Source organism: Staurois parvus, unplaced genomic scaffold (genome assembly GCF_062004578.1).
Source record: "Staurois parvus isolate SC_StPar_1 unplaced genomic scaffold, SC_StPar_1.0 ptg000182l, whole genome shotgun sequence".
NCBI lineage: Eukaryota > Metazoa > Chordata > Amphibia > Anura > Ranidae > Staurois > Staurois parvus.
In genome coordinates, this window is record NW_028317978.1 from 2,517,939 (window position 1) to 2,530,651 (window position 12,713).

Here is a 12,713-nt window from a genome sequence, read left to right on the forward strand (position 1 = left end):
GACATATAGGGGTTTATTTACTAAAGCTGGAGAGTCCAAAATCAGACTCCCTTCTGCATAGAAACCAATCAGCTGCTAACCTCAGCTTGTTCAATGAAGCTTTGGCAATGAAACCTGGAAGCTGATTGGTTTCTATGCAGAAGGGAGTCTGATTTTGGACTCTCCAGCTTTAGTAAATAAACCCCATATTGTCAATGGCATGGCCTGCAAATAGCCCAATCCTTCAATCCAACTGAAAATCTATGGTGGAAATTAAAGAAAATGGTCCATGACAGGGCTCCAACCTGCAAACCTGATCTGGCAACTGCAATAAGAGAAAGTTGGAGCCGGATTGATGAGGAATACTGTTTTTCGCTAGTTAAATCCAAGCCTCAGAGAATCCAAACTGTTATAAATGCCAGAGGTGGTGCAATAAAGTACTAGTGGTGTACTGTAGTGGGGTTTTTTTATGATTCCGTAATATTTTCCTCAGAATGTTTCTTAAAGCCAGAAAGAAGATTGGTATGTTAAATGGAAATACTTTTGAGGCATGTCTCTGATTAGTTTTTTTTCTACACAGTTGAACATTTTCCAAGATTGGTGGTTCCATACTTTTTTGCCCGGTGTTTTAATTTTGGTAAATCTAAAGGAGATTGTACAGAGATTGGGTTGTGTATGGCCACATTTATACACCTAATATTAACTAGATGCTCTTTCAGTGTCAGTGTAATTGTTAATGGTACACCAAACAGAGAAACAAGCACACATTTTGCCACATGAAAAAATGGGTGACAAATGCAGAAAATTGTGCAGTAAAAAATGTGCAACTCTCAATAACGCCAAAATGTCCCATGAGCTACATTGCGATGTGTAGTGTAGCCCATTGAAATAAACGGGTTGCCCTATGTGTGTCACTGGAAAAATGAACCAAAAAACATGCGCTCCTTCTGCTCGCTGTGTGAATGGGCCTGAAACTAAAATTGGTGCATTTACACAGAACAAAGAGGCTCCATTCACATCTGTGTGTTTCCAAACGCATGGCAATCTGCACTGAAAATGCATGCTTTGCAAAGCGTTTCAGAAACACATTGGAAATGTGCTTCATGTTTCTGTTGTCAGTGCATATTAAAGGAACCCCAAGAGTGGCAAACACACCAAAAACGTCAGTAACGCACAGTGCTCCGCTCAAAAATAGTTCTGGAGCATTTCTGGGGCAATTTTTGCATGTATAGCAGCCTGTTCAAGTGAATGGGCTGCCCTATGCCTGACGAGCGAAAACATTCCAAAACACCCAAAACAAACGCATGCGGGAATGTGAGTCTTTACTACATGGAGATGTGAACGAGGCCTGACAACTGGGTGTCTCCATCCACTCCTGCCTATGTACTTGTATAAAGATGGCCATATACTATGCAATCTGATTGTACAATCTCTGTACAATTTCCTTTAGATTTACCAGAACTATGGAATAGAAGGACACACGTGAACAATACACACCTGATTTGTATCAAATCAGACAGGTAGTATTGTAATCAGGGAGGTGTGGTCCAGAGTGGTGAACACACCTTATCACACCCTCTTATGTGATACAACAAGGAAGTGAAGGCTTCTTCCAGATTTGAGCGACAAAAAAAAAGCTCCAGAGCTTGTGTGAGCTTCAGGCAACTTGGAGTGGAGATGTGAACCATCTCCAATGAGAATAATTTATTTTTTTCTCCTCAAGCATTTGGAAGCTTCAAGCTACAAATCGCTCAGGTGTGAATGGGACCTTAAGGTTATAGAGTAATTGTGTGTATAAGTACTAGTAATTATGATATTGTGCTTGTTTTACTGACTACTAGACAACCTATTTAGCACTTGCTCGCTGTGGCCGTTGAAGGGCCTAGAATTTACTCCAAGGTACTGAGATCTGAAGTGCTGAAAAAGAGTGGGGTGCTACTGAAGACACAGCGGCTATCTGAAAAATTAATCATACATGTTAATTCCTTGTACTGTTGCTCCCCTCATCCCTGACAACTTCTGTCCACAGCTGTTAATGTTTTGACTATGCTGATAGCTCTCTTTTTACCTGTCCTTCATTTAGACACACTTTATGTTAAGATCAGTGACAGTAGGGAGGTTGCTGGGGGGAGAGGGTGTCATCACAATTTTGCTATGGGGTCCCATGAGCTGTAGTTATGCCACAGTCTGTGAGGTGTGTTGGACTGTTGCTCTAAAATGATTGTTGTCAAATCACTATAGAGGGCAGTGATCCTGGACCCTTGCCCTTCCCACCAACTCATGACAAAGGACAGGTATATTCTTAGATTTTTCATATATAGTAGCATTCTTCAAAAGACAAGGTTCTTTAGTTTGCATTAAAAGCCTTAGGGACAGTTTTAACACTTTTCAAAATACATTTTAATAATGAAAAGGTGAAAATGGTGCAAATAAAATGTTTACAAAAAAAAGGTGTTGCAAAGAAATAAAGAAATTATAAAGCAAAAGAGAATTAAAAAGGAGTTGAACATAAAGAATACTTGCAAAGTCCTTGGTTTTAGCAGAATTCAATGGTTCAAGCAAAAACAGTGCAGTGGCTCTCTCAAGTCCAGTTAGGTGTTCCTTGGTTGATGTTAAAACGAGAGCTGTCAGAGGGTCCTGACATTTCTTTTTTCTATTGTATCAGAGGGGTGTTGACAGAGACCATCTGATCAATTACTCGGTGTAAGACTGGGAGGTCACCACGTTTATGGATGTATCATAGCCCTCCCTTACACAGTTTTATACAAATAATATCTTCCACTATGTACATGTTGCATTCCGGAAACTGGTAGATTATTGTTCAGTATTATAGTTAATGTCCAGGAATGCCAAATATTTTGGATATTGGTCTCATATTTTGGATCGGTCTGTCACCCAGGAGGGAGGAGCCTGCTTTCTCTACTTTCGTATGTGCTAACGTAATCATGTCTGACCTTGATTTGTTCAGTATGATATTTCCCATTCACGGATATACTTACTATTAATGTGTCTTGGTCCAGTTGGACTTTATGAATTGTGTGTGGATTTTGTTAAGTTGTGAATTGGGCAGAGGTCTCACAGAGGACGCCCATTCCTGGATGCTTTCTGTGTAGATGTTTTATGGCACGCTATGTGTTCCTAGTGCTTTAATTGCCCTACACATCATGTGTGACAGAACAAACAAATTTTGTCATTGTTTTACAATAGGTCAGAGGGAAGTGTTAATCTATACCGTTTTTTATGGTCCGTAAATACAGACATCCTGCCAGGTCTCAGCTGTTTAAAGCTCTGACCAAGGCCTGTGTGCTATCGTTTGCTGTCCCTAAGTTGAGATAACAGGCTCTTTTGAAGTGTGTTAAAAGTTAAGGCTATGCATTCCATATATTGCAGAAGGAGGGAGGGGCTAAGATCACTGGGCTCATGAAAAAAAATGTCTGAAACATAATAAGATGACTGTCCCCTACAGCTTCCATGTTCTTAATGTGCTCAACCATTTATCTCAGCTCAAGGCTACAGGCAAAGCATAAGATATTTTAAAAATCACACCACTTACCAATTCCCTGCATGCTAAATGTCACTCAGTCTTTTTTTACAGGGACTTCATTTGGGCTTTACTCATTTTGGTGATGATGCTGGTGCTCGTTTGGGCACTTGCTAAAGTTGGTTAAAGGGAACTTATAGGTAGCTATGGTCTATAGTGGTAATAATATACAGTATGTGGAATAATTTTCTGTGCCTTGTAAAAATAAAGGGTAATAGGCAGTGAAGCAATTCACTGAGGATGTCAAGTGTAATAAATTACCTGTAGCAGGATAATGTTTATCAAAGAAATATTCAAGATTGAATTATCTGGCACTCCCACCACATGTGACAGAAATCTCCAGTGGCCTGGCACCCTCAAAAACATGCAGAAGATATGGTAGACAGCAGTGTTGGCCACAGGGAAGATAGAGTTCTAGTGGAGTCTATGTTAGGCAGAATATCTGGTGACACCACAGGACGTGAACTTGGCCTTTCGCACATGTGGTGCAAAGGTAAGAGTCATTTGAAGGGCCAAGGCACATGGTCTGAGGAGTCACCTGGTCCTCACCAAAGCACCCTGCAAGGGGTGCTAGATTTTGCTGCCGATGGTTTCTAGTTGCAGCCCTTTGACCCACCCAAGCAGGCAGCTTCTGGAAACTGAGTACAGGTAAGCAGGTAAAAGTCTCTTGAAGCACTTGGATCCTAAGAACGCAGGTTAGTGACAGTCTTTGGCAGGCAGATGTGCCAAGAACAACAGAACACAGAGACAGGAGTCATAATAGTGGAGCTGGACATGTCACTGGAGCAGGATACAGGCTGAAGTGTACAGGGTCACACTGGAACAGGATACAGGCTGGAGTGTATGAGGTCACACTGGAACAGGCTGCAAGCTAGAAGGAAGCTGGGAACACTGGGGATCACTGGAGGCACACTGGAACTGGTACCAAGACACTGAAGATGACAAAGGAAACACTCAGAAGCACATGTGGTGCAGCTGCTAGCATGAATAAGCTGAACCCAAAGAACTGCGTTAACAGTTCAGTAACTTTTAAGGCACAATTCAATACACAGAACTGTGCGTTACAAAGAACTGAACTCTGCCTTACAAACTACTGAACTGTCAAGTCACAGTTCAGTAATTTGTAAGGGAGAGTTCAGTTCCAGTTCTGTGCATTACAAAGGAATGAATTCTGCCTTATTAATTAATGAACTGTGAACGTACAGTTCAGTAGTTTGTAAGGGAGAGTTCAATTCTTTATAATGCACAGTTCTGTGTGTTACAAAGGTCTGAACTCTGCCTAAAGCCTAGTACACATGATCAGAAAATCCTATGAAAAATACCACTTTCAAAGCAATCGTACGGTAATCTAATCATTACTACACAGCTTTCGTCCGAAATTATTTGAAGGGACAAGCACAAAAATTTTCTTGTACGATACTAGATTGTATAATTTTAGTTTAACCTCCCTGGCGGTATTCTCGAGTGTAAACTTTCAGTACCAAAAGCAGTAACCCCGAGCTACACTTGGGAATAACCTGCAGCATTGCTCCGGGATCCTTGTTTCACTTACCTTGTCCTTCGCTCCTGTGATGTCCCCCCTGCAGCGTCCCCGGCCATCTCCTCTGGTCGATGCTGGCATCTGTGTTCTGGGTTTCGGTCCCTGTGAGCGTCGGGACGTACGGGGGACGGAACCGGCAGGAAATTGAAACATTTTAAAAGTGACATTCACTCAATACACTAAAATCACATAGTAAAATATTACTGTTATGACTTAGACCTGGGTCCCTTTGCCAGGGCCCCCCCCCCCCCATGCCTACTGGGGTTAATTGGTGCGTGATTGAGTACCCAGTTCCCCTAGTCCCCCCAGGCTTCAGCTATGCTGTGGGATGTAGCTGTGCATGCCTATGCTGCCCATATTGTCTGTACCCTCTGGTAGAAAAGCCAACAAATGGCAACTGTCGTCACATGTAGAGAAAACAAAATAAAAAAATGTCAAACATGTGGAGGGATCCTTGGCTGTGGTATTGCAGTTAATATTCCTGTTGAGGGTAGTACCCAGCATGTATTCAGATTGGCAGCTACGATAATACCAGTGGTCTGTGGCCACTGGAGGGATGTGCAGCACAGGAGGTAGACTTGAGCTTCCTCAGTCACATGAGCGACAAATGGACCTGCAGAGAATTTTTTGGGGTGGAAGAACGCCGGCTCTGGCGTCATGCCTGGCCTACCAGCTGGTCCTGTTCAGTTGCTCAGCACCTGGAGAAGGGGAAATTGCCCTCACCCTTCCCCCGTGTCCTTGTGTCCCTGTGGATTTTGCTGCTGTACATGAGTAGGAAACAGTCATTGCACACATTAACCCGTTGTGATAGACTTAGCAGTCTGGAGATTTTCTGGGGCCACCAAGATAGTAAATGCCCTGCAGGGTTGGACCTCCCTCCCTGTTGTGGACTCTCCCATCTCTTGGCAGACTCAGCATTCCACCCAGTGTTGGAGTTGCATTGGTATACCAGACGCTCACTCGGTGGGCTGGGCTCTTACACCAAGGACTGGGTAAGGAAAGGTTTTCCCCAGTTTTGCCGGGACCTGGCGGGCCACCTGGTCCAGGACCTCAGGTATGGTGTGATGTGTCATTAGATTTGGCTCTCTTGCCTTCCTAGCTCCCTTGGCGGTTGTACTTCACTAGGATCTATAGCTTCAGTGTTGGTTTGCAGACAGGAAGTTTGTGCAGACCCTGGTTGCTTTCCTTCCAAGGTGAGCAGCTCTTCGATGCCACCCTGGTTGGCTTTATGAAGGGCCTTACAGCTGGCAGAGTACATTTTTCCGTGATCAAAAGCTGGGAAAGCGCCTTCTCAGTCGAGGGCTCCAAGCCCCTCAGGCTCCCCCAGCGGGCTCCAAACATGCTTGACCTCCCAAGCTAAGCCTGAGGACAAGCCTTTCTCGACATGTAGATTGCCTTCCAAGACTCCAGAGTGGGGGGGGGGTCACTTATGTTAGTTTGCGGTCTTTGGAACCTCCCTGCCGTCTAGTAGTGGACCTGCCTTCCCTCTTCAATTGCCGACTCTTTATGGGGTGGTGCAGGATCTGTCCCGGTGGTGGCTTCCCTTATTGTGTGGATTTATTGTCCACTGAGGTTGCATGCCTTCACATTCCTCTCTGTGTTAGACGTCAACGCTTCATACAGTTTGCAGCTGAGGACATGGTGTTCTAGTTTGAGGCGATCCTCTGTGGTCTGGCCTCTGCTCTGGGTCTTTACCATGGTGCTGGATCCAGTCCTGGCTTTGCTGAGACAACAGGGGATTGCCATGATTGTTTATTTATGTGATCTTTCCTTTCGGAGCCGAGACCTACTCTGCAGTTGGATGGGTCCTGTACCTCAAGCAGTCTGCTCTGACCCAAACAGTATGGAGTGTTTGGATCTGATGATTGAATTGGTGTGGGCTGAAGTGTCCCTTGCACTGGATATGCTCCAAAAGTGGCAGTCGGCAATGCTGCTGCTGTTGTCCCACAGGCAGGTTTACCTGCAATCCTGTCTGCAGGTTTTGGGCTGCATGGTATTCATCTTCTAAGCAGTCCTGCATGCGCAGGCCCACACGAGGGGTCTGCAAATGGAAATTCTCTCCAAGTGGGACAAGTCTTCCCTGTTTTTGAATAATCATGGGGTTGACTTCTCTGGCCTGGTAACTCCAGCCTTTACAGTCTATGGCTGGAGAGCCACACTGGAGGAGGCTTGTTGACCAATCTCTGTCCTAGTGCTTCGGGCAATTGGATTATGTCTAGAGCAGCGGACAGAGCTTCTTCATGGCCACCTGGTCAGGTTTTGATTGGACATTGCCACATTGGTGGCCTATGTTGCCATCAGGGCAGCACGAGGAATGCGGCAGCGGCACAGGAAGCTTTGGCAGAGCTCCAGGTACCGGCTCTCAACACCTTGTACACTCTGAGCATAAAAATCTGGCATGCAGATTCCCTGCACAGCCAGGCACTGGATCAGGGAGAGTTGCCTCCACACCTGGAAGTGCTTCAACTGTTCTTTATACCGTGTGCATGTGGTTCTCTCCAAGAGCGTGCAGTCATCTGCCGGATGCAACAAACGTTCTGGTGCAGCCATGAAGCCATAATCTTCTCCTTTATGCATCTTCTCCTTTTAAGCTTCCCCCTCATCTGCTGCGCAGCAGAGAGAGGGATTCCATTCCTTCTGGTGGCCTAGCTTGGCTTTGTTGATCTTGGTATGACGACGTGGTGCGGTTGGTAGTGGACTCCCCCTGGCAGTTGCTTGAAAGGGAAGATCTTCTGTCCCAAGGGCTGGATCTTCCACCGTGCTTTACTGTTGTTTGTCTTGACAGCTTGGCTTTTGCACAAAAGGTTCTAGGAGACAGGAAGTCATTGGGCTTAGTGATTCCAACCATACTGAAGGTCAGTAAAATTTACCTTATGGAAGAGTGTTACCACAGTTGACAGGCCTCAGTCCTGGCTTGACAGCTCATCTTGGTGAATTGGATCTTGGCCTTCTCCAATGAGATGATGAGCACAAGGTTGCCTTAAGTACCATTAAGGGTCGATTGTCTGCACATTGTTCAGCGTCCCTTGGTCATGTGCTCCTTTGGTTGATCAATTTTTCTAAGGGGTTTATCCTGTGGCACCCCTGGTGTGCCCCTTTGTGAATTTTAGGGAAATTGCTCACGTTCTTTCGGAATGTTGCCTTTTGTGTTTGCACAATGCGGTTGGCGCTGGGGTCTTTGTTTTTTTTTCCTGTCAGTTCTTTTATTTGGTCTCCACAGGGATGTAGTGGTTGCCCACCCACGTGCTTCCTTCCCTCTAAGGGCGGTATCCCTTTTTCATCTAAATACAGACATTGTCCTGCTTTCACTGTGTGTTCATGTCCTTCGAACTCTGAGGAGGTTGCATTGCACTCCTTGGCCTTGGACGTGGTCCAGGCAGTTCGTTTCTACTTGTTTACTACTACTTCCTCCGAAGGTCGGATTCTCTTTTGGGATACAAACGGGCCATGGCAGAGCTTGGTGGTTTAGGCTTCTGCCATTGAGGGCTGAGTTCCTCACTTTCTGGTTATGGCGCACTCTTCCAGAGTGCTTAGTGTTTTTTTGGCGTTCCGACTTCAGGCATCTGTATTTTTAGTTGGCATGGTGGTTACCTGGTTGTCAGTACATACCTTTACCAGATTTTGCAGGTGGTTGTTTGCGGTTCATTGGTTTTTTTGCGTGTTCCCACCCCTCATTAAGGTACTGCTTTGGGATGTCCCTATGGTCAAGAATGAAGAGAAGCTGTGTCTGTGAATGAACATATGAGAAAATTGGATGTTTTTCACTGACCGTAAAATCCCTTTCTCTGAGATAATTGACGGACACAGCAGCCACCCCTATTTTTTCTGGCACTGCTTTGTTACTAACTGGCTTGCCTATAGCAGAGAAGGGGTTTATACCAACTAGCACTGCCCATAGGTGGTGCTGTGTTTTTTTTTTTTTGCTTACTGTCCTACTCCTGTAGCTGCCACTATAAACCCTATGATCAAGAATGAAGAGAAGCTGTGTTCGTCAATGAACTCGGAGAAAGGGATTTTATGGTGAGTGACAAAAATCCTGTTTTTTCTCGTCTCCCTTTTATAGGCTTTTACATTGAGTGTGGTTTAATTTTTGTTATTTTTTTCCTATTCCGTTTGTCTGTACTATTTTCTTTCCTACTACCTGATCTAATTCTTTTTTTCCTTCCCCAGTGCCATATATGTATTCTGGAATTAAAATTCAGCTTCAGTATTCCCTGTAGCATGTATCTTCAAAGTAAAAGTAAAACCAAATAACCAAAATTTGTATATTTGACCTTATCTGTCCTTAGTCATAGTACTTCAATAAATTTTTTAAGGCTAAGCACGTTTTCTGCAAATACATTCTTCATTATCCTCTCACAAGATTCTTAAAATTGAAATCTCAAACAATGTTATCAGCTTGCTATAGCATTAAACTACAAAATGCAGTGCATCCAGAAAGTATTCACAGCACTTAACTTTTGCTACATTTTGTTATGTTACAGCCTTATTCCAAAATGGATTACATTCACTTTTTTCTTCAACATTCTACAAATAATACCCCATAGTGACAATGTGAAATAAGTTCGTTTTGAAATCTTTGCAATTTTATTAAAAATAAAAAACAAAATAAACCACGTGTACAGAAATAGTCACAGCCTTTGCTCAATACTTTGTTGCAGCATCTTTAGCACCAATTACAGCCTCACGTCATTTTGAGTATGATGGAACAAGCGTGGCACACCTATTTTTGGGCAATTTATCCCATTCTTCTTTGCAGCACCTCTCAAGCTCCATCAGGTTGGATGGGGAGCATCGATGCACAGCCATTTTCAGATATCTCCAGAGATGTTTAATCGGGTTCAAGTCTGGGCTCTGGCTGGGCCACTCCAGGACATTCACAGAGTTGGCCCATAGCCACTCCTTTGTTATGTGGGCTGTGTGCTTAGGGTTGTTGTCCTGTTGAAAGATGAACCGTCGCTCCAGTGTAAGGTCCAGAGCGCTCTGGAACAGGTTTTCATCAAGGATGTCTCTGTACATTGCTGCATTCATCTTTCCTTCAATCCTGACTAGTCTTCCAGTTCCTGCCACTGAAAAACATCCCCACAGCATGATGGTGCCACCACAATGATTCACTGTAGGGATGGTATTGGCCAGGTGGTGAGCAGTGCCTTGTTTCCTCCAGAGATGATGCTTGGCATTCAGGCCAAAGCGTTCAATATTTGTGTCATCAGACCAGAGAGTTTTGTTTCTCATGGTCTGAGAGTCCCTCAGCTACCTTTTGGTAAACTCCAGGCGGGTTGCCATTTGCCTTTTACTGAAGAGTGGCTTCCATCTGACCACTCTACCATACAGGCCTGATTGGTGGAGTGCTGCAGAGATGGTTGTTCTTCTGGAAGGTTCTCCTTTTTCCACAGAGAAACACTGGAGCTCTTTCAGAGTGACCATCGGGTGCTTGGTTACCTCCCTGGCTAAGGCCCTTCTCCCTCGATTGCTCATTTTGGCCGGGCGGCCCGCTCTAGGAAGATTCCTGGTGGTTCCAAACTTCTTCCATTTACAGATGATGAATGGAAGATGAATGGAAGGTTCCAAACTTCTTCCATTTACAGGCCACTGTGCTCATTGGGACCTTCAATGCGGCAGACATTTTTCTGTACCCTTCCCCAGATCTGTGCCTTGATACAATCCTGTCTTGGAGGTCTAGGGACATATCCTTGGACTTCATGGCTTGGTTTGTGCTTTGACATGCACTGCTAACTGTGGGACCTTATATAGACAGGTTTATGTCTTTCCTAATCATGTCCAGTCAACTGAATTTCCCACAGGTGGACTTCCAATGTGGAAACATCTCAAGGATGATCAGTGGGAACAGGATGCACCAGAGCTCAATTTTGAGTGTCATGGCAAAGGCTGTGAATACTTATGTACATGTCGTTTTTTTTTTTTTTAATAAATTGCTAAGATTTCAAAACAAAATTCTTTCACATTGTCATTATGGGGTATTGTTTGTAGAATGTTGAGGAAAAAAATGAATGTAATCCATTTTGGAATAAGGTTTAACATAACTAAATGTGGCAAAAGTTACTTTCTGGATGCACTGTACATCCTTTTATGTAATTGAGATGAGGAGAGGGAGGAGTGTTTGTAGTTCAAATCAGGAGAGCAGCCTAGGATGACAATGCTTCTTCTTCTTCTAAGATAAAGTATAGTGATTAGGTGTGGTCACCCTAGGTTGAATTATGACCAAGTAAAAATAGAGAACAAATCCTGTACTAAAACATTGCAGCTTAGCAGTACTTCAGTGTGTCGAATGAATTCATTTTAATTTTTGGGTTAAGATACTATTTTGAAATTACTTCCTATACCTTAATTTTCTGTTAGCTTCAATAGTATATAAGATACAGTCATTTATTTTTAGTTTATTAGTTATAAATGGATCGTGGAAGCGGTATATTCCTGAATTTTGGCTCCCTGACTTCTCATTATCTCTATTTTTATTTCAGATGGAGTTCATACCTTGACATGTGCCCTGATGCTGTTAAACACAGACCTGCATGGACATGTAAGTTCAGCTTGCATTGTCAATATAGAGGTATAGGAGAGCGAGGAAGATTACAGATGACAGGCTGTTCTTTTACCTGCCTTACTATGCACAAATTATTTGTGCCTTGTTCTTTATTAGATTGTGTTCTGTTTATATTTGACTTTCCAGGTTTACAACCACTTTAAGGAAAATATAAAAAAATACATTAAATCCGTGTTACAAAATGCAATCATTATATCCAAGACACATTCTAAACTTACAGTTCTAGAGATGATTCTATCTGATTCAACAAATACTCCAAATAAGTATGCTTTGTTCCCTGTGGAATGCATTAATGCCACCATTATGGTTCACAGTTCCAAAGTAAAATAAGGCCCTATACCACCGTTAATTGAAGAGGCAGAAACATTTTACGCTGTAGTGCATGGGTGCACAACCTGTGGCCCTCCAGCTGTCGCGGAACTACAAATCCCATCATGCCCTTGGAAATCATGCTTGTAACTGTCATCCTTTCAATGACTCATGGGAGTTGTCGTTCTGCAACAGCTGGAGGACCACAAGTTGAGCACCAATGCTCTAGCAAAATATCCCTAGTGAACACTGAGATTTACTTTAAAGCAAACAGGTAGAAAAAGCCCTTCTAACCAATATAGATTGTCAGGGGAAAAACACACTGTAGATTCTGGTAGTTATTTGTATACTGAGGACCCTGTGCTCTTGGGTTTGCAGGAGCCCTTAGAAGGTAGAAAACAAATCTGATTTTTTTGTCACAGTCACATATTTTAGAGCTTGCTTTGGACGTCAAGTATAGTTTAAAAAATAAATTCAATGTAAACATAAATTAAGAAGATCAGTGAAACAAAATGCATTTAGATAACATGCTAAGAATAGTTTAGCTCTTTTTGTTTTCTTCAGAGTAGCCTCATTTTTCTAGATGTTGCAACAAAATGAAGCAAAAACCTTCCTTCAAAGCACCGTTTACTTTATTACAAGTAAGTGGCATTTGTTGGCCAAGGGACAGACAAGTTGATAGGCTGATAATGTAGACAACTACTCTGTGACAGCATAGTATATACAGTGGGGCAAAAAAGTATTTAGTCAGCCACCAACTGTGCAAGTTCTCCCACTTA

General features: G+C 43.3%; 1 protein-coding gene across 1 annotated transcript in view; it reads left to right on the plus strand.

The window, feature by feature from the left end:
* Window positions 1-12,713, plus strand: part of LOC149462225 (PH and SEC7 domain-containing protein 1-like) — a 455,877-nt gene that overhangs the window by 156,067 nt on the left and 287,097 nt on the right. The window contains exon 8 of the mRNA XM_089677241.1: window positions 11,543-11,601. Coding sequence (XP_089533367.1) covers window positions 11,543-11,601 — 59 coding nt within the window. The remainder of the gene's footprint in view (window positions 1-11,542; window positions 11,602-12,713) is intronic.